The sequence below is a fragment of the Budorcas taxicolor genome, chromosome 8, assembly GCF_023091745.1.
Source record: "Budorcas taxicolor isolate Tak-1 chromosome 8, Takin1.1, whole genome shotgun sequence".
NCBI lineage: Eukaryota > Metazoa > Chordata > Mammalia > Artiodactyla > Bovidae > Budorcas > Budorcas taxicolor.
The window spans coordinates 11,444,732-11,465,814 of NC_068917.1; the positions used below are offsets into that span (position 1 = coordinate 11,444,732).

Here is a 21,083-nt window from a genome sequence, read left to right on the forward strand (position 1 = left end):
TCTCTTTATGTCTGAAACAAATGCATATACTTAAAAAATTACGTTGAGTTAAATTTCATATCAGACTATCTTCCAAAGCATTCGCGTACTGCCCCACAGTGCCTCCTGCCACCCCAAATCCAAGGGGACTGAAAACTCCGGGTGAGAAGGCAGGTGAGGTGTAGCTGAGGCACACAGACCCGCAGCACTGCACCCACGGGGACCCAGACCCACAGCAGCCAGTGCACCGTAACGAGCTGCGAGCGTCTTTCTCCGAGAAAACCCCCACTCTAGGTCAGAACGAGAGACCTTCTCTGGCGGTCTTCCTGGTTACTATTCTTAGTTCCACACTGGGCAAAGTCTGGCGCCACTGGCAGCAAGATGTCACTGCTGGCAGCACGGCGGACTCCAGCTGCTCCACTGACAGCCGCTTTCAGTGCGGCCAAGACTACGAGAGGATGGAGAGGGCGACTCCCACAGAGCAAGCACGCCACGTGCGCCAGACGCTCTCAGCGTCGACTCATCCAAGCCCTGAATAACCCTACCTGGGAGGCAGAGTTCTCACTCCACTTGGGGGCCAACCAAGGCTTTGAGAACTCGGCAATCTGTTCCAAGCCTAAGCCTACAGAACTACAAAACTTGAGGAAAGTGCACTATTTGTAGGGAGCCCCACCGTATTTCCACTTGTTACACTATAAGTTAGGTGGAGGCGGTGGTTGCTCAGTCGTGGTCTGACTCTGCGACCCCACGGACTGCAGCACGCCAGGCTTCCCAGTCCTTCACCATCTCCCAGAGCTTGCTCAAACTCATGTGCATTGAGTTGGTGATGCCATCCAACCATCTCGCCCTCTGTCATTCCCTTCTCCTCCTGCCCTCAATCTTTCCCATTATCAGGGTCTTTTTCTAATGAGTTGGCTCTTCACATCAGGTGGCCAAAGTATTTGAGCTTCAGCTTCAACATCAGTCCTTCCAATGAATATTCAGGGTTGATTTCCTTTAGGATTGACTGGTTTGATCTCCTTGCAGTCCAAGGGACTCTCAAGAGTCTTCAGGATCACAGTTTAAAAGCATCAATTCTTCAGTGCTCAGCCTTCTTTATGGTCCAACTCTCACATCCATACATGACTACTGGGAAAACCAGTTTTGACTCTAAGGAAGTTAGGTGGAACAGGTTGTGTAACATCATCTAGCCCAGCTCAAAGACCCTGCTTATCCTACAGTGAAGCTCTAGGTTTACCTCTTTCATAACCTTCATTCTAGTCTGTTTTCATAACCACACAGCTTTCTTGCTGGAAAGGTTACCACTATACCCAAACTGCCTTCATTTTAGTCAGACTGACACTGGGTCAACCACTAACGAGAATTTCCAAATCTGCAATGCTAAAGAAAAAATCATGGATGTTATGGGTTGCACTGTGTCTCTCAAAAAGACATGTGAAGTCCTAACGCCCAGGATACCAGATTGAGCTCTTATTTAGAAACAGGGTAAGTTGCAGAGGTAATAAATGAAGATGGGGTCCTACCAGAGGAGGCTGGGCCTTAGTCCAACATGACTGGTGTAAGAAAAGGAAAATTTGGACAGAGACACAGAGAGAAGGATTCCACGTGACATCAGAGGCAGATAATGAAGCTTTGCAGCTGCAAGCCAAGGAAGGCCATGGACTGACGGCCATCACCACAAGCTACAAGGTGGCAAGGAAGGACTCTACCAAGGGACTCGGAGAGAACATGGCCCTTCTGGCACCTTGGTTTTAGACTCCCAGTCTTCAGAACTGTGAGAGTAAATCTCTGTAGCCGTAAGCCACCCCATTCACACTATTCTGCCACAAGAGCCTTAGGAGGAAGCTAATACAGTGGGCTAATGCGGCTTGGCAGTGGCAGTGGCAATGCACACTGCAAGACCTCTCTGACATACAAAGCCTGAAGTCTGAGGTCCTTCTTAACTGGAAGCAACACAGCACTGAGCCCGTTACCCCTGGTCTTATAACAGAGGCCAGAGACGACTACAGCACAGAGGGCCCAGTACCAGAGGCCAGGTGGGAGCCAGGTCTTCCAGCCAACAGGCAGAAGCACCAGCAAACTGTCCTATGGGGAGAGAGGTTCTCCTAGAAAACACCACCACCGGCAAAAGTTACCAAAAACAGACCACAGGTACATTGGCCAGTCACATCCAGTAACTTCACATGCTCAACAATGAATCAGCCTGCTCCAATCTTTCGAAAGTTTGACTGCTCCGCGGTCAACCTGCAGCAACCTCAGGAATTAATATTAATATTATGAAACTGTGAAAATTACAAATGGGCCCCCAAAATCACTGTATTAAAGTCTTACTTATGTGGCTTCAGGTGGTCATGAGGCAGTTCTGAAAGAGTACAATTTGAATTCCAATCAAAAAGGAACTTTCTTATACATACACATTAAAGCTGACGAAAACAGGATATGAAATATCCCAAACCATGGAGAAATCACTTTGAAAAATACCAAGTTTTTAAGAAGAACACCTGATAGCTCTAAAAAAAAGAAGAAGAAGAAGAAATGGGCAAGGAGCTTAGATCAAACCAAAAACTTCTAGTTTTACGGTTATTTTGGCTATAAATAGAACTAAGACAAACACTTAAAGATATCTGATAAAGAACCAGGTAACCAAGTAAACTCTTCCTCTGCTCTTTAATTCTCCATTTTTCTTTTCTTTTTTTTTTACTGGTTTGGGTTCTGCCTGAGACTATTAGGAGTCCAGTGGCCCACAGAACAGGCATCTAGCTAGGGAAGATCTAAGTCGGACAGTTGAACTACAAGTTGACAGATGCTTCCTCTATGAAAAGCAAGTAACTGATTATTAATTTACTAATTCCTACCTGGACTTTAGCCACCATTCGTAGAGAACAGACTAAACTAAACATCTACATACCTTCAGTTTGTCTAATGTTTCCAAGGCAAAAAATTACAATCACTAACATTTCCAAGGCAAGAAATTAAAATCACTACCTGAAACAACCAGACCCTGGCAACTGTCATTGGCAACCCTCCCCACCCCCGTCACGAGTCGGCTAAGGTTGTTTTCAAGGTTCCATTAGAGACTCGGTTGCACGGAGACAAACAGTGTAAGGGATGAGAATGGTTTGGTTAAATGAGGAGTGTTGTAAGACTGTTTCATTATGCAAACAGAGTAGCAGGGTAACGAGGTAATGAAATACAGGGCTAGAAAAGCGTTCTGGAACCACAGACTTCATACTTTACGTTTCAAAGTTTGGGGTACCTTCTGTGAACAAAGAGAGATCACTGAAGGTCTTTGATCTGGTGACAGGTTCAGAGAATTAAGATCTGTCTCTGTTAGAGAGTATATAATGGCTGGTTAACATCTATCTTGGCTGAGGGGATTTTAAAGAATGGTTGCACAGTTAAACCATTTGTATGCAGTATTTTCTTTATCAACTGAAGGGTGGTGAACTCTTTATCCATCAGAAGTTTACACATGCATGACAATATTTCATAATAACATTTTTTTTTCTAAAAAAAAAAAACTCATAAACATTTAGATTTATTTTTGGTGCCACATAATATGTTTTGACTTTTAGACAAGAATGTATGTCAAAAGGGAGAAGGCAATGGCACCCCACTCCAGTACTCTTGCCTGGAGAATCCCAGGGACGGGGGAGCCTGGGGGGCTGCTGTCTATGGCGTCGCACAGAGTCGGACACGACTGAAGCAACTTAGCAGCAGCAGCGGTATGTCAAAAGACTGCCTGCCAGGGCATCCAAAGCCAGTGCTCTGGGACAACCCAGAGGGATGGGGTGGGGAGGGAGGCGGGAGTGGGGCTCAGGATGGGGGGACACATATGCACCCATGGCTGATTCATGTCGATGTATGGCAAGAGCCATCACAACACTGTAAAGTAATTATCCTCTAATTAAAATAAATAAATTTAAAAACATAAAACAGAAGCAATATTGTAACAAATTCAATGAAGACTTTAAAAAAAATAAAAGAGTGCCCATCAAATCTATTCTTGAATATGGACAACTCACTTTTTATACAAGCATTTATCAATATGTAAATAAATTACAAAGTGACTATAGTTTTCTTCTTGGCTTCACTTACAATGAGAACAAACATTTAATAGATACGTATTTCTAACTGCTTTAACAATATCACATCCTTAGTTGAAGAATTTACTTTGAACACCTAAGCAAGGCATATTTCTACATGTAGAAAGAGGGTTTGATAAGAGTTAAATAAAGGAAGAAAATTTGGTCTGATAAGAACGTTATCAAAGCCGGGTACAATTTTCAGGCAGAAAAAGCTGTTAATATCTAACATTTAGTAAGTATATCAAAGCATTATTCTCAGACTTTACACGTATTAACTCTTCATTCTTAAAACAACCGTGTAAGGTAATAAAATCCTCCTCCTCAAAGCTGTTCTGGATCTTTCTACCCCAAATAAGCACTATCTTACCTACGCAGCTGCTGCTGCTAAGTCACTTCAGTTGTGTCCGACTGTGTGCGACCCCATCCATAGACGGCAGCCCACGAGGCTCCGCCATTCCTGGGATTCTCCAGGCAAGAACACTGGAGTGGGTAAGGAAACCCAAAAGCAGAGAGGTTAGATAAGGATCCAAGCTAACAGCTGGTAGGGCAGGCTGGAGACTAAGCACTCAGGCTCCAGAAGACCCGCTCTGAGGGCCTCGGCTCCCTCGGCCCTCCTCAGCAGCAGTGTCTCGTCACCAGGCCAGGCGGTAGGAGAGGGACCTTGGATGTCAGACACCACCCATCCTTTACTGGCGTCATCTCAGATTTAATAACACTGGGTTGTCTTTTTCAAAGCCGAGACCCTGGGTATCACTGTGGTGACCAACACTAGGCTTTTTAACCTAACAGCGGCAGAAGCAGATGAGACCAATTTCAGAACATTATTTTTTTAGGTAACACAATTGAGGCCGGTTCCCAGCTGGACACTGTGACCAGGACACTGGTAAGAGGTATGCCCTGATCCCCGTGGATTGGCTGTGGGGAAATAATTAGTGTTGCTTTTGCTTTTTAAACTGACAACAGTACTGGGCAAGGAAGAGAAAACGATATTGTTCGCTCCTTGGTTTTCCGTGTTTAAGTTGTGAGCAGGACTATGAAGAAATAAAACTATCTGAAGGGTTTGTCTGCTGATTTTTTTCAAATTTTCATAAAATACACGTGACATAAAATTTACTATCGTAACCATTTTTCAGTGTACAGCTAGTTCAGCGGCACTGAGCACATCCACACTGCTGCGCGACCACCAGCAGTACCCATCCACAGAACTCTTTCACGTTCCCGAACTGAAACTGCATCACTCGCCATTCCCCACCCCCCGCCCCCGGCAGCCACCATTCTTTCTGCTTCTCTATGAGGCTGGCTGCTCTAAGTAACTCCTAAAAGTAGAATTATAGAGTATTTGTCCTTTTTTTTTTTTTTTAAACTGGCTTATGTCACCCAGCATCAAGTTCATCCAACGCTGTATCATGTGTCAGAATATGCATCCTTTTTAAGGCTCAATAATATTCCATTATACATATATGTCACATTTTGTTTATCCATTCATCTATCCATGGACAGTGAGGCTGCTTCCATTTCTTGACTATTATGAACAATGCTGTTATGAACATGTGGTACCAACATCTCTTCACGTTCCCATTTTCACTGCTTTAGTGTATACACTCAAAAGTCAACTTGCCAGACCATATATATATGTATTTTGAAAAATCACCATTCTTCTCTCACAAGGTCTACACAATTTTACGTTACCAGCAACAGTGCACGGAGGTCCCAATTTCTCTACAACCTCACCAATACTTGTTATACTGGTTTTCTGACCAGAGCCATCTTTTTCTTTAAATTCTAGTACAGATGATTTACAGTATCATGCTAGTTTCAAATGTAGTTAGGAGTCTTCTAATGAGTATGAAGTATTATTTACTGGATTTTTAAAAACATTATTATTTAAAGCTGTATCTACATCAACCAAGATGAAATTTAGTGATTCATTTTTTCTTTGGTCTCGAGAAGAAGTCCTACAATCTGTGTTGATTAATATTGCTACAGTGTCACTAAGAAGATTTCAGAGAGTGCACCCACATGGGCTTATGAACTGAAAACTGAAAAGGCTTGTGAATAAGGTTGTAAACATAGTGTACAGCATTTCAACATTTGCAGCAGTGTTAAGTTCTGGAATCCCTGGATGTAACAGTCTTTGCTTTGATCAAGCCCAGGAAGGGTCGCCCAGAGGCTTCTGACAACACTAGGGAGTCAGGCCTGCTTGGAGACTGGGCAGTGTCCTCTGGATACAACTGATGCCAACTCTGGGAGTGAAACACTCAGCCAGCACCAGGTAATATAAGTAATATATTAAAAGTATTAAAGGCTGTATTAATAAGATCAACCAGACAAAAAACTTTATCTCAAATAGTGTGTATTTGACCTGTAACACCATACAGCTTCAATTAAAGATTTCAGTGTCTGGATTTTACTCTAATTGTAATCTGCAGTTTTCTCTCTCAAGCACAATAGTCTGAGAAGATATTATGTATTACCTATACAGGTCCCAGATTTTGGCTTTGTAAGAAAAAAAAGATCCTCATCTAGACCCTGGTACAGTCTCAACTGGTGGTGATATTATGTAGAGAAACTATAATTATTAAATAACCTCTAAATAAAGACATGTATTTATTATTTTAATGCTTCAGTAACCTAATTTTTTAAAGCTAATTAAGAATACCAGAAAATGTAACCTAAGTCATATTTGAAATAAACAAGTATCTTAAAACAAGTTGACTGTTAAACCTTCACTACTAAACTAACAGGTCTCTATCTTTTAAATATTTTCTGAATTCCAGAAAGAATTATAAAACATATCAACATGTTATGATGAAAATTTTCAGTTTAATTTTTGTATTATATCATATTTAGATGCTTTAACACCTTTATAAGGAATTTTTAGATAATTTTAATCTATTCCCAGTGGTTATTAACACACAAAACAAAGAAAATCCTGTTAGTTTTAGTAATATATAAGTTTTAGTGTAAATTTCTTAGGTCTGAATTTTACACACATATTTAGGTTATATTTTTGGTGGGCTGTATAACTAACAGATAAAAACAAGGAGTGACTTTTGAGAGCGGTTATTTGGAGAATAGCAGTCAACAAGTTCCGTAAGTATGGGATATGGTTTTGTTAAAGTTACAACAACTTATCAAGATTCTAAAGTGTCCTAAACACAGATGAACTATGTAAGACCTGAAACACTGACAAGGCACAGGTACAGAGTACTTTACTTTTAAGTACTTTTTATTTTGTCTATGAAGGTCATTTTAATCTCAATGAAGTTTCTTCTAAAGAAAAATTATTTAAAACTCTAGTTGTATATTTTAGTTTGGTGTATTTAGCACAGATCACACAAAATTATTAAACACAGTTGCTACCTTTAAAAGCTAATCTAAATTGTTACTTGTCTTACCTGCCAATTAAAATAGAGTTGATCTATTTTTTTATGACCCTCAGGCTAAAAACGGTTTTAACATTTTTAAGAGTAAAATAAGGCACCTGACATGGCTAACAAATCCTAAAATATTAAATTAAAATATATATCAAAGTTTTAAAAGTAACTGTCTCTTTTATTCTCCAAGTAACAGCAATTTACATTACAGACACACACACGCACACACAGCCTCCTTTACCCTAATTTGTAGGGTGTCTGATCTAAGTACAGGCTTCTTTCCTTCTCACCCTCTGGTCACCGAAACCACAGGCTCCCTCCTCTGCTGCACAAAGCTGTTCCCCAGCAGGACCACATTCCCAGGTTTTCTTTTACGTGGGCATGGTCACAGGGCTGTTCTCCCTATGGGATGTTATTAGCATCAGTGATGTGAGTCGCTTCAAGTCAGGGCACTTAAGAAACAATTATGCTTTCTCCATATTCTCTTTCTCTGGCTGAATGATGAGGGAGTAGAGTCCCTAAAGAAAGCCAAGCCAGCCATAACCGCCCACTGCAGGCAATGCGCTTCTCATGTTGAGCCATGGAGATGTTTATTATATTACAGTTACTTAAGAAAAACAATGAATATCAACATACACATCATATGTTTGCTGCCTTTCACATTTAGCTAACTTCTACTTAATGGGGAAGTTCTCCCAATCCTAAAACAAAACAAAACAACCCTTTGAAAACAGACTGTTTATATTGCTGAAAGCAGTCTGTCTGTTTTACCCATCAGTCTTTATCTTGACAACTGGCTACTGCTGCTCTTTTTTCCCATTTACTGTATGCGCAGATGACTTTTCATTTAAAACCTCACTATAACTACATTCCACATGAGTCGAAACTTAAAGCCACTCCTGCTTCATATATGTAACTCAAGTGCTAATTCAGCACTGAGACATGAGCTCATTCCATTCAGTGACTCTGTTACAGGGCAGAAATGAGTAAGCTGACCGAAAGAGCCCCTCTTCACTTCTTCATTGTATATAAAGGCCAACAAAACATGAGAAGGAGAATAAATTTCACTTAACCTTGACACACTGCAGGATCTCCAAAACTAGAACTTTCCAAAACAACAGAACCTGGACAACTCCAACCTCTGCATCTTGACACCATCACAGATTCAAAAGCATGTCAGTTATGCCACAACACATGCTTCTGTAACATGGAGTCTTTCACACGTGACTGGCAAAGTGGGAACGACAGCGGCGCAATGGGGAAACAGTGCTGGTTTCTAAGTGATCCTTCCCAGCATGCTCATGTCTCAAAGCTATCAAGGACAAGATTTTTCACAAATAATAAAGACTCAGCCGGGGGATTGGTGGGCGGGGGGGGGGGGCGGGGGGGGCGGGGGGGGCGGGGGGGGGGGCGGCCGGTGAGATTCTTACCAAAGCACCTTCCTTTAGTACAAGCGGTGGAGGCTGATTTAGCATCTTCCGTATCTGTTGCACTCTGCACTGCCTGGTGATGTTGTGGGCACACGTGAAGGCTAAACCCTGGACCAGAGGCTTTATTTTGGTGAAAACTGGCCTCCAATAGAAGCTAATACCTACAAGAATCTACAGATCAAAGAAGGAAAAACATGTCCCAGGATAAAAGGTCTTGAACCATCTGGATATGAAGCTGTACACAAACGTTCTCAGTGCTACAATGCTTGTATTTTTATTTGGATTGTCATTGTTTTTGTTAGTGCTCTGGTTATAAAGTCACATGGTTTTAAGCAATCTAGCCTTAATCTTATTTTTCACACAGTCCCGTAAGCTTTATTGTTTGATCTGACAGAAGGAGAGGGTTTTCAGGAATATCACATTATGGTAGATATGATTGTACCACAAACTGAGACAGTAAACTGCAAATGCCAAATAGGCAGAGTGACACATTCCAACCTTACAGGGCCCCATTCAAAATCTTGTAAAATGTCTGATGAATACCATCTTATTTAATCCTAGACCACTATATGTTGAAAACTACCTCAAAATTATATGGTCCCTACTAACTAATGGAAATAACAAATATGACCCACAAATGGCACAAAGATGTTCCAATTCTCTGTTTTTCCAAATTTATACTATAGTTGCTTTAACTTCAGCTGCATTTTGAATTTGCAAATTAGAGCAGTAAGTCCTTAATGTATCTTCTCTTTTCTTCCAATCCCAAAACATGCCATTACCCACTAGGTTTAAGCAAAACCACTTGAGACTGCTTAAATTTTGAATATATAACTCATTTATTGGAAGGCATAACCAGCTTTGATGAAAACTGCCTTACAGAAGGCAAAATGACAGTATCCTGAACACACAAGGCTATGTATAACTACTATTTAGTTCACTACTCAAAAGCTGTATTCCTTAAAACCAAGCAAAATGACAGGTTTGGAGTTCTCTTCATTTTTATCCAGAATCCCAGAGAACACAACCAGTGAACGCTGCGGTTGCCCCGACATCCCATGTCCCTCTCTGCCCACTACTGGCCCTCTTGGGGTTTCTGATCCTGAACGTCCCAGTTACCAGGAGCTTGGGTTTTCCCACCACTACCACAGCACCTTTCGAGATGGAGCTCAAAGGGATGTTACTTTGGTGTGTGCAGACTTTAGGGGCCCTGCTGATCCCTGTACTAGTATCTTACCAGCAGGGAAGAGCACAGTTAGAGACTGCACAACCCCTTCCTGACCCTCCTCGAGGCACTCCTGCCTGCGAATCCATCACACCAAATGTTAGGTCATTTTTCTTCTCTGCTCGCTTCATTCCTGTCTCTAATGACACCTACGTAACACCTATTAGGATACTTCTCCCCTTTCATTCACCACTTTCTTTTTAGGAACCCTACCCTTGGCACCAATTTCAACAAATATAACATTTCTGAAAATCTGAGACATGAAATTCACTCTGGATTGAATATCAATTTTCCCAATGTAATAAAATGCCTCTAACCTGGCACTTCTGGAGCACCAACAGTGATCATTTGTCCTAATAATGACCTTGAAGTACTTCAAACTTCCAAAGAAGCTTCTGAATCAAAAGAATATTCAATTATATGCTGTACAGTTTTAATGTGAAATGCTTTGACAGTATTCTCAATTTTAAGTATAACTGGTATGCCACAGCATATGGGAAATATACTCACTGGATTAATATACATGTTCACCAACCATTCCAGCTTAGAGTAAGGTATGCCTACTAGAGATTGCTTAAATACTGGTTGCATTAAAATCATCATCAGAGCTTTGTTTATTCATTCCACCCCTCCATATATCTGATACACCTAGTGCTCAAGTTTACAAGAAAAAAAAACTTCCAAGTGATTCTAATGTAAACTCCTTCTCCTTGAGAACTACTGCTGTAAACATTGATAGAAATTAGCGTATGCGAAAGTGAAAGTGGCTCAGTGGTGTCCGACTCTTTGCAACCTCATGGACTACACAGTCCATGGAATTCTCCAAGCCAGAATACTAGAGTGGGTAACCTTTTCCTTCTCCAGGGGATCTTCCCAACCCAAGGATCGAACCCAGGTCTCCTGCACAGCAGGCGGATTCTTTACCAGCTGAGCACAAGGGAAGCCCAGAAATCAGCCTACAGATATGTGATTTTCATCCCTGCACTGCTTGGCGAACATTTTGAAAACACAGGCTTTTTAAATATATAGATTCCAAGGCCCATCCCAGACCTACTAGGTCATAACCTCTTATGGCAAAACCCAAATATCTGACTCTCCAGGTGATCCTGACACAAAGTCAAGGTCTGAAAACAACTGCTTTATAACCTTAAGAACAGAGCTACTACTCCTGGTGTTTATAACAGGTAGACAGAGAATCTACATATGGGTATATCTTCTCAGGAGAGTTTAACACTTTAGATTAGAAATCAGAGGTCTCCAAGAGCCTCAGCATGGACATCCAGAGACCCTAGTGGTTCAAGAATATCATTCCATTCCTCCACTTTCAATAAGCCAGAACAGCAAAGCCTCAAAGTAAAACAAAGTTTTTAGTGAGAAGAGTCTCCTGATCATTACAAGAAAAACAGGATGTAGAAACTGCATATATTTTGCCATCAGTGAGATCTGCTTCAAAACTTTCCTCCACCAGTTACCAGTGACTTATTAGTTTACTCAATCTCTCTAAACCCATTTCTTCACCTGTAAAATGGGCACAAAAACCTTAACAGAAAGTTAAATGAGACAATATTTCTAAAACCAGGATTTCTACATGCCATCTCCCCTCTCCTTTGAGTCATACACTCTACCCTGTTCTATATGCTTCTATCAGCCCTTACCTGGGGTTACTGCTATTCCAGACAAGAGAGCACACGACACAGACTCCAATTTTGTTCCTCCAAAACTAACATGAAGCATAAACTCTGTCTACTGACAACCAGCTGAAAACCCACCAGTGCCTAGATACACAGCAACTTCAGGATGGAATTGTTTCCTTCCTTACCTCTCAGGTTCTGATTCCAGTATAGCAACAGCTCTCCAACTTTAGAGAGGGAAGAAGGGCTGGGGAGCTCGTATAAAGTACAAACCCCACCTCCCACCAGCAAAGTCATAATTGAGTCAGGCAAGGACAGCAAAAATACACATTCCCAGGCTTCCCCGGAGGTCCAGCAGTTAAGACTCCAAAATCCCAATGGGGAGGGGGCGTGGGAAGGGGTTAACGAGTTTGGTCTCTTGTCAGGGACTAGGATCCCACAGGTATCACAATGCAGTCCCCCCCCCAAAAAAAATTACACATTCCTTGGTCCAACTCCCTAAGGTTCTGATTCTTTAAGCCCGTAACAGACCCACAAATCTGCATTTTAACAAGTCCCAGGCCTATCCTAACACAAGAGGTTCTCTGACCACCCTGAGACACACAGCCAAGGAAAGAGAGCAGACCATGCGTATGTCTGCAAGGGTTTGGGGGCCTAATTCCCTGCCAGCTCTGTTTCTCACTGGGCTTTCCAAACCATGGATCTGGTATCTTCCTCACCTTTGCCATCTTTCTTCATGTGAGCAGTATGTATTTAAGACAGAATGAAAAGGGGGCATAAGGGGAAGGAGAAACTTATTTCATGTACCTACGATTCTTTGGGAGCATCTAAGCCAGAGTAAACAGTAACTACCAACTCTTCCTCCCTTCCAAGGGTGCTATGAAGAAAACTGATGTGTTTACTTTTCTGTGAACTGAATATTCAAATCTCTTCCTGGAAATGAGTTGATGAACATACAATCCACACTCTGCAAATTCATGACCAAGATAAAACAGAAATAGCTTCCTCACAACTAAAAAGAAAAACAACCAAAATACTGCATTCAAAACAAAAGTTACTTTAAAAACCACTTGTTCAATATTTCATGATGAAACCAATATACATAAAAGACACATTTTGTTAGCAATATGCAAAATTTTACCTTTAGGATACTGTCATTTTGCTTTAAAGTATATTAAAATAATGCAGTATACCAAGATCAACAGATTTACCCACATTAGCCATGCAGAAAATAAAAATTTAAGGTTGAATTTTATGTACAAATGTATTACTGTCATAATAATATTCACTGAATCCTTCAAGCGAATCTCATCTTTTCCCCAAGTTCAACTTAAAGTACCTATACCTTAATCTAATAAAATACAAAACACAAAAAGTGTCACTTAGAATCATTTCCAAAAATCGCTTACAACTAACAAAAAAAAGTTTTGTTTTTTTTTTAACAAACACTAACTTTTCAAAGTTAGAGAATACATATCAAACAATAAATTGTGGTAGGTGACTTTAAGGTTTTTCTCAATTAGAAATCAATCTTGGTAATCAATTCAGAAAAACTTCAAAAATGTATGTTAGACATATACATCACTTTAGCTAAAACTATCAGTAAAAATATGTTAAACAGAAGATTATAAAAGGACACTTTAATTTTAGCTGAAATTGCAAATTCCACAAAAGCTGCTAATAAACCAGGAAAACAAGTATCGGCTATAAATTTTAACCTTAGCCAGCAATATATTAATATATATAATGCTTCTATAGGTAGCAAAGTGACTACACGTAATGAAAAATTTTTAATTAACTCAAAATAAATGATACTACTTCAAAGTAGTTCCTGGGAAATCCACACTTTAAAATATTTTAATTGTTCAAACTAGGGTCTGAAATTTCTTGCTTAAAACTTCAGAGTGCTAATACCTATAGCATAATGGACTCCAAAATGGAGGGACCTGAAAAATCAATGAATTTAACTCTCTATTTGATTAACATGAGGAAACAGTCCAGAGTTTTTTGGTAACTTGCAGAATGACAGACCTGGTTCCTTAGCTCTAATGTTCCCTTTATATTGTCGCTGTGTCCTGCGGAATTCTTTTTTCCCTTCTTCTTTTTTGAGTATCTCCAACAGGGATAAATAGTGGATTGTCTTTAGGCAAAAATCAAGTCAGTGAACTTTCTAAATGAGGCTACATTTTCATGAGTTTTTGAAAGAAATGAATGCTTTCAGAGCCAAATAAGAAATTCCGAATTTCTGGGTAGAAAAAACAAGGTACACACACTATCACAAGGAGTAAACTAAAGTTTTAACCACAATGGTGTCTGCAGAAAGCACACTGTAAATCAAACCAGCCCATGGCGAAAACAGCAACAACGGACACATTTTCTTTCTTTTTGCATCCCACCTAATCTTTGCAATGGCTTCCCAGGTGGCTCAGCGGTAAAGAACCCACCTGCCAAGGCAGGAGACACACAAGAGATGGGTTCAGTCCCTAGGTCAGGATGATCCCCTGGAGGAGGAACTGGCAAGTCCACTCCAGTATTTCTTCTTGCCTGGAAAATCCCAGGGACAGAGGAGCCTGGTGGGCTACAGTGCATGGGTCACAAACAGTCGGACATGACTGAGGGATTGAGCGTGCAAACATAATCATTTCAGTACTCCAATATAATATAATAATATAAATCTATCCATTGCATAACCCTAACTAATTGACCTTATGGAAGCTTGCAAAATCAAAGCAAATGATGTTAAAAGGCAGAAATGAACTGCCCATGATTTATGACAGGTGCCTACTAGGTTTCAGGCAATATGAATTTGGTGTTTTGTTTCTGGATCATTCTGAAAATACTATCCTTCCTTCATTACTGCTTACAATTTTACTAAAAGTGTGCCATTTTTTCATCGCCTTCCTGTGGAAATTCACCATAGATGTCTAGTTTGTTCTGTTTCTGTTCACTCAAAAACAAGAAATAATCTTCTCTCCTAATACTCTCCTTTAGGTACATAGCTCTTTGTCCAAATATAACTCCTTCACTCTCACAACTAATCATGTATTTCTATGATTTTTCAAATGGCGAGAGGAGGAAGACAATAACAAGATGGGACTGTCTTTGTTAAATTTGTCCCTTTTTTCTTGATGGTATCAAAGCTTCTTGCCCACTGAAAGATTATAAATTATCCCACATTTTCTTTTAGTGCTTTTATAATTTAATATTTCATATTTTTACTTTTAATGCTTTTAGAATTTTTGTTTATGTAAAGCAGAGAGCAACTTCCCCCCAAGTAGGTAGTCAATTGACTATCATTTGCTAAATAATCTTCTTCTCCTTTCACTGATTAGAAATGCCACCTTCACTATCTACTAAATTCCCACAAACCTGTCAATTTCTGTTTATTCTGCTTCAACACCTATTTGCTTTATTCCTCTGCCAGTGGCACATTGATCTAATTACTGACACTTTATAGTACATTCACTTTTTGACAGAGGAACATTTTTCTTTTTCAAGATTTTTTTTTTTTTACTATATACATGCATCATTTTCTCAGATCAATTTTTCTCGGGTTTCCCATCCAAAAAAAAAAAAAAAAACCCACTGAGTTTCTTTTGAACTGAAATTCCATTAAATATATATACACAAAAATGAGGGGAAAAGATTCTTACAATATTGAGATTCCCATCCAGTAATAAACAGATACTATATAAAGCCCCCCTACACACACACAGACATAGACACAAACTCAATCTTTTATGACTAGTATTCTGGTCCCATATGAATGGTTTTCCTTGTTTGTAAAATAACATTTCCATTCCTAAATCACAACACTTTAGAGCTACAGGGACATTAGAGACCCCTTAGTCCAACACCTCTTGTAACCCCAGTCATATTTACCTCAAGTCTACTTAGGAGAATCATTTCAAAATTAATTTCCCTTTAACATGCAACACAGTCATAAAAGTGCTATTTGAATCACATTAAAAGGCAAAGAAGTGGGCCACAATACTAAAGAATGCCTTGAGTTTAGGAATCCCTTTAGAGTGAGATCCATACTTGGGGTCAAAGTAAAAAACCCTGAGTATGATAAGTGCATACACTTGAGACAATCCCAAGTACTGTGTTGACACACTCATGTTTCCAAGGTTCAAGTTGTTTTGTGACGGTATCGTCCAGGAACCAAGTTTCACAGTATCAAAGCATTCCATTCCCAATTGTTCCAACATATTAAGAACACAAATCCAATAACAATCTCCAAATGGAATAAACCTGAAACCCAATTCTCAAAGTGCTTCTCAAGTCTGGCTGACCATCTGATTACCTGTGGAACTTCTAAAAACAAGACTGCTTGGGTCTCACCTTGGGATTCTTCCTCAGCAGGTCCAGCAATGCTCAGGCATTCTATTTTATTTTTATGTTGTAGTAGGTTCTATTCTCAGCCTGAACTAAGAACCGCTAAGAGTCAGACACAACTGAGTGACTTCACTTTCACTTTTCACTTTCATGCGTTGGAGAAGGAAATGGCAACCTACTCCAGTGTTCTTGCCTGGAGAATCCCAGCCTGGTGGGCTGCCGTCTATGGGGTCGCACAGAGTCTGACACAACTGAAGCGACTTAGCAGCAGCAGCAGCATTCTAAAATATTCAACAAGAACAAACCTCCACAATTTTCCAAGTATCCCTACACTGGGCGGGTAAGGGGGAGTGGATAATTTATAGAAGCATCTTCACCAATATTTACGGCTGATTACAGAGAGCTATGTCCCTATGTTATATCACAGTCTTGAAGCGAAAAGAAAGCTAAAATAAAGCTTTAGATTGTTCACAGGTTGATGACCCCATTATGGTAGGTGAACCATTTTTTCCTTTTTTTGTGTCCCTTGAAGGCAACCCTTTACTTCACCTCACCTCCCAAGGTAAAGAACAGCTGATGTTCACTTTTAAAGTGGCAGAAAGAATTAATATTTTAAGAAAAATCTTTAAAACATACCCATAAAAATAAGTACATAAAAAGAAAAATTAATGACTGGGTTGCAACATCATGACATTCCATGACACTTTAGTCAAAGAAACTGTGCTCCTTGACTGCAGTGAACTACCAGCACACCAAGCACTCTCTGAAAGTAGCACAAAAGCAAAGAAAGGCTGATACACTGAAGGAAAAAACTTAACACACAAAAATGCAATATGCAAACCTGTTCCTAAGCTGTAACCTTCCAAGAAAATGATCTCACTTTCTAATAACAACACACTGTACTAAACTGTGAAGCCTGATATAACTCCTGTTCCTGCTATGAGTGACTCACAGACCTGCTATCCCTGGGAAAAACACCTGAAAAATAGAGCACATAAAGCTAGACAGAAAGTTCCACGTTAAGTAATTCATGATGGGAAAGCATGCATTAAACAGACTTTAATCACAAGGTGCATGAAATAAGTCATCCTACAGGTAACTATCCTTCCATGCTCCAACTTTGGCCCAACCAAAAACATTTTTTGGCAGTCTAGGGAGTCATCTGATGAAAGAGATAGCAAGTGTTTTCCATCTTTCCATCTTGACAGGAAAGGCAACATGCATAGAAATTCACCACTTTACTGTCAAAAGAAACTAATTTTTCTTAAATAAGCACTTCAAGCTTATTTAAGTACTTATGCGTTGGTCCAAGCAAGAGTCAAATAATTTTACATTTAAAAAAAAAAAGCAAGTGAAGAGACAAGCTTCATGGTTTAATGCAATCAGTTTTGACAACCTCACCAACATCTTTTCCTGGGAATGTAGCCCAAATCAAATTCTTAGATCTTAACCTTTAAGTCACATGACCATATGAAGTACATAAAATTTAAGTAGCAAACATGACTCAGAGAACAACTGTAACCCAAGAGATCTGCAGAAAAGCTGAGATGATGTATGTTTACAAACAATGACAAGCTTGCCAAGAGATTAAAAGCTAAAAAATAAACACCTTTCTCCAGAGCTTTTACTTATGAATGATTTCCATGCAAGCCACGTGCCTAGCATGTGTTAAAGAAAGACCCTGCTCCTGGAGTATTTCACGCAAAACAAGAAAAAAAAAAAAAAAATCCTTCCTCAGTTAAGTATTCCAATTGAAATATAGTAGTAATACATTAGAATAAATAACTTAGCTGAATTAGCATGTCTTTTAGTATCAACTTTTTAAAACATTCAGACATATATCCTATCTTGAAAAAAGAACAAAAAACTCAGACATAGTAAATCACAGATACCTTTCAAAAAAAGGTCAACAACCTGAACTTTTACTCCGTCAAATACAATTAAGGTTTAGGTAAATGGGCCAGGTTGGGGGGATTATTCTGCCTAAAAAATTTGTGAAACAGAACTCCAATCTTAGTATGTCCCAAAAGCTTACTACTAAGAAATACCTAGGATGGATTACAGTAGAAACAATCTTCTCAGGAATCTGAACCTGACACCAAGGTTTTGATTGCCCGCATCTGCATGTCTAAGGCCTGGAGAGAGAGGTAACAAGCCTACTTATTAATTACATGCTGTTAAACTTTACTATTTCAAAAACCTTTCCATGTACTTTTTGTCTCTCTTACCTTCATTCCTTTGCGTGTCACCAACCTGCAAGAACCAAAAATAGTATCCCCCATATCAAACATACTCTTCGATTCAGTACAGATTGGGATGTTTTCAGAGCTAGACTTCCAATTTAAAACATATTTCAAAATTTTCCTTAACGCCCGAATTTGGCTCATAATAGCTAAAAGTTAATCACCTTCCCTCCCCAACTCCGCTAATTTTCCCTCCTCTTCCTATAAACCTATCAGCAGGAAACAAATTATCTGCAGACAAGGCTGGGGAAAAAGGTTGCTTGTTCAACCTAGGAACACAAGACTAGGAAAACCACTCACAGGATCAGGAAAACTCCAATGCTGAATTTGCATGTAAAATCTGCAAGACAAAAGTCTCACACTGTCTTTCGTGATTCGACTTAATTCAACTCCATGCTTTCTGAAACGTTTGTATTTAAAATTCTGAATAACGACCTAGACAATTCAAAAGACAACGTACTTTATTTCAGTTAACCTAGGTACATCTAAGTAAACTGAAAAATCTGAGCACCTAAAATCTCCTCCTAGGCATAGGTGCCTGAGCAATCTAGGCAAAATGTCTTCTCACAGAAGCAATGTACCTGAAGAGCTTCCTATAATTTCTCTTCAGGAAGGTTTTTTCCTCTTGCAAACACTCTCATCCACAACTCAGTGTTTCCAAAATACACTCAAACTGATTTAAGTTGGAGGACGCAGATTTACCAAGGTTTTTACAAGATAATTTCCTTAAACAGTTAACGCTGTCAAAAAAAAAAAGGGGGGGCGGGGGTGGGATCTGCAAGTGGTTTTTGAAGGATTTACCTGGCACACGGGAAATGTACAAGAGGGGAAAAGTCCCCAAAGCCAAGCTTGGGTCTTGTGTAAACATAAATCACCTGCGTACTGCCCTGGCTACCAAAAACAACATGCCACCAGAATGTGTATCCAGGTGGCTAAGTGATTTTCTGGAAGTGAGAATTAAAAACGCTTACACCCATCACATACTATCCAATTTTACCTGTTACTAAGAAAAGGGCACGTCTAATTCAGCCAAAAAACAAAAAAAGTCATTTTTCCTTCAAGGAGAGCAGCAGTTTGTAGTCATTTGCAAGGGACGGGATTGCAGGAAAAGAGGAGGGGGCGTGGAATGGAGGGGGACCAAAAGAAGAGCCAGCCAGGGGGGTTGCACAGGGCCCCCACACAAGCCACTGCGGAGAGAAGACGGGGCAAAGAGGGGAGGCTGTCTCACCGGGGGACAAAACCGAGTGCAAACTGGCTGGAAAAAGGAAGGTTCCCCCCCAGGAGGCGAGCTGGGGTGCAGATAAAAAGCGCTAGCGGCTGGTTACCTTGGGACACAGGGCAAAGGGACCCCGGGAATATGAGAGGTCTACGGAGATAAGAGGGGAGAGAAAGGGCGAGGCAGGGTCTCCGCTAAGTGCGAACCAGGGATGGAGACAAACAGCCGGACTTGGGCCTCCCTGGGCCAAAAGGCGTGGCCAGGGATCCAGACCGAACGATGATCTTCTTGAGACGCCAGGGAAAGTGCGTGGCAAAGCCCTCCTTAAAGACCCCCGGGCCAAGGCCCGTCCGAGGAGCCCACCTGCGGGGCACCTAAGGGGCAGAGCGCACTCTGGAGGGCTCGGCCTCGCCCGCGGGGCCCTCTGCAGGGCTGGCTGGCCAGGCCCCCGCCCCCACCCCCGCAGTGCTCTTACCTCCACACCTGCCCCATCTGCAGCAGGTGGATGACCGACTGCCAGATCCACACGGAGAGGCGGCAGAGGCGCTGCGCCCCCGGCGTGGCCGAGGGCCCCGCGCCGTGGCCGTAGCCGGCCCCCATCATGGGGGGGCCCCGGCTGCTGAGCCCCTCCACGGCGCCCAGCCCGCCGCCCGTGTAGTCCTGCACGAACCAGCGGAAGCTCAGGCTCTGCACCAGCAGCGACGGCACCAGCACGAAGAAGAGGGTCAGCCCGAAGTAGCCGTAGTCCCCCTTGCGGTAGTAGTCGAGGGCCAGCCACAGGTCGGTGCCCACGTCCCCGAAGAAGACCAGTAGCGCCAGCACGATCCACAGGCAGTCGAGCCACGGCCGCTCCACCTGCGGCGGCTGCGGCCGCTCGGCCGAGGGCGTCGGGGGTTGGCGACCGGCGGCCGCGGGCGGCTGCAGCGGCTGGTCCCCCCCGTCGGCGGCGGCGGCGCTGCGGCGCGGCTTCTTGCCCAGGAGGGAGCGCAGGCAGGCGGAGCGGCAGCCCCAGTAGCACGAGGAGGTGTTGCAGCAGTGGCAGATGTGCAGCGAGCTGCTCTCGCCGGGCTCGCTGCCGTCGCCGCCGCCGCCGCAGCCGCCTCCCCCGGGCTCCCCGTCCTCCTCGCCGCCGCTGCCCACCGCCTCGTCCAGGTTGTGCAGCTGGGCGAAGCCCACCCCCACGCCACCGCCATCGGATTTCGCCGCCATCTTGACTCTCTTCCCAGCTCCGGAGGTTGGGGGGGAGGGACGGGTTGGGGGGGGTAAGAAGGCAGGGAACGGGGAGGGGGGGGGAACGAATGGAGAGGAAGGGGGGCGGGGAGGAAGCGGGGGAGCAAACGAACGAGGGGGGAGTGGGCCAGGGAACCCCCTCCGCTTCCGGGTAGTTGGCGTCACTTCCGGGCGAGCCCCCCAATCGCACGGCGCCCGCAGCTCCCCAGCCCTACCCTCCCGGCCAAGATGGCCGCCCTCCTGTGCCTCAGCTGCTTGGCGGGGGACCGGGGGGTTCACCCCGCCAGGGCTCCCCTTCCCCTCTTCCGTTGACCCCGAAACCCATC

The 21,083-nt window shown here is 42.2% G+C and overlaps 1 protein-coding gene across 1 annotated transcript in view; it reads right to left on the reverse strand.

Moving 5' to 3' along the window:
* XKR6 (XK related 6) overlaps window positions 1-20,736 on the reverse strand; it is a 267,697-nt gene extending 246,961 nt beyond the window's left edge. Inside the window, exon 1 of the mRNA XM_052645305.1 lies at window positions 20,003-20,736. Within this exon, the coding sequence (XP_052501265.1) occupies window positions 20,003-20,736 (734 nt within the window). The remainder of the gene's footprint in view (window positions 1-20,002) is intronic.
* Between the last annotated feature and the right edge of the window lie 347 nt (window positions 20,737-21,083).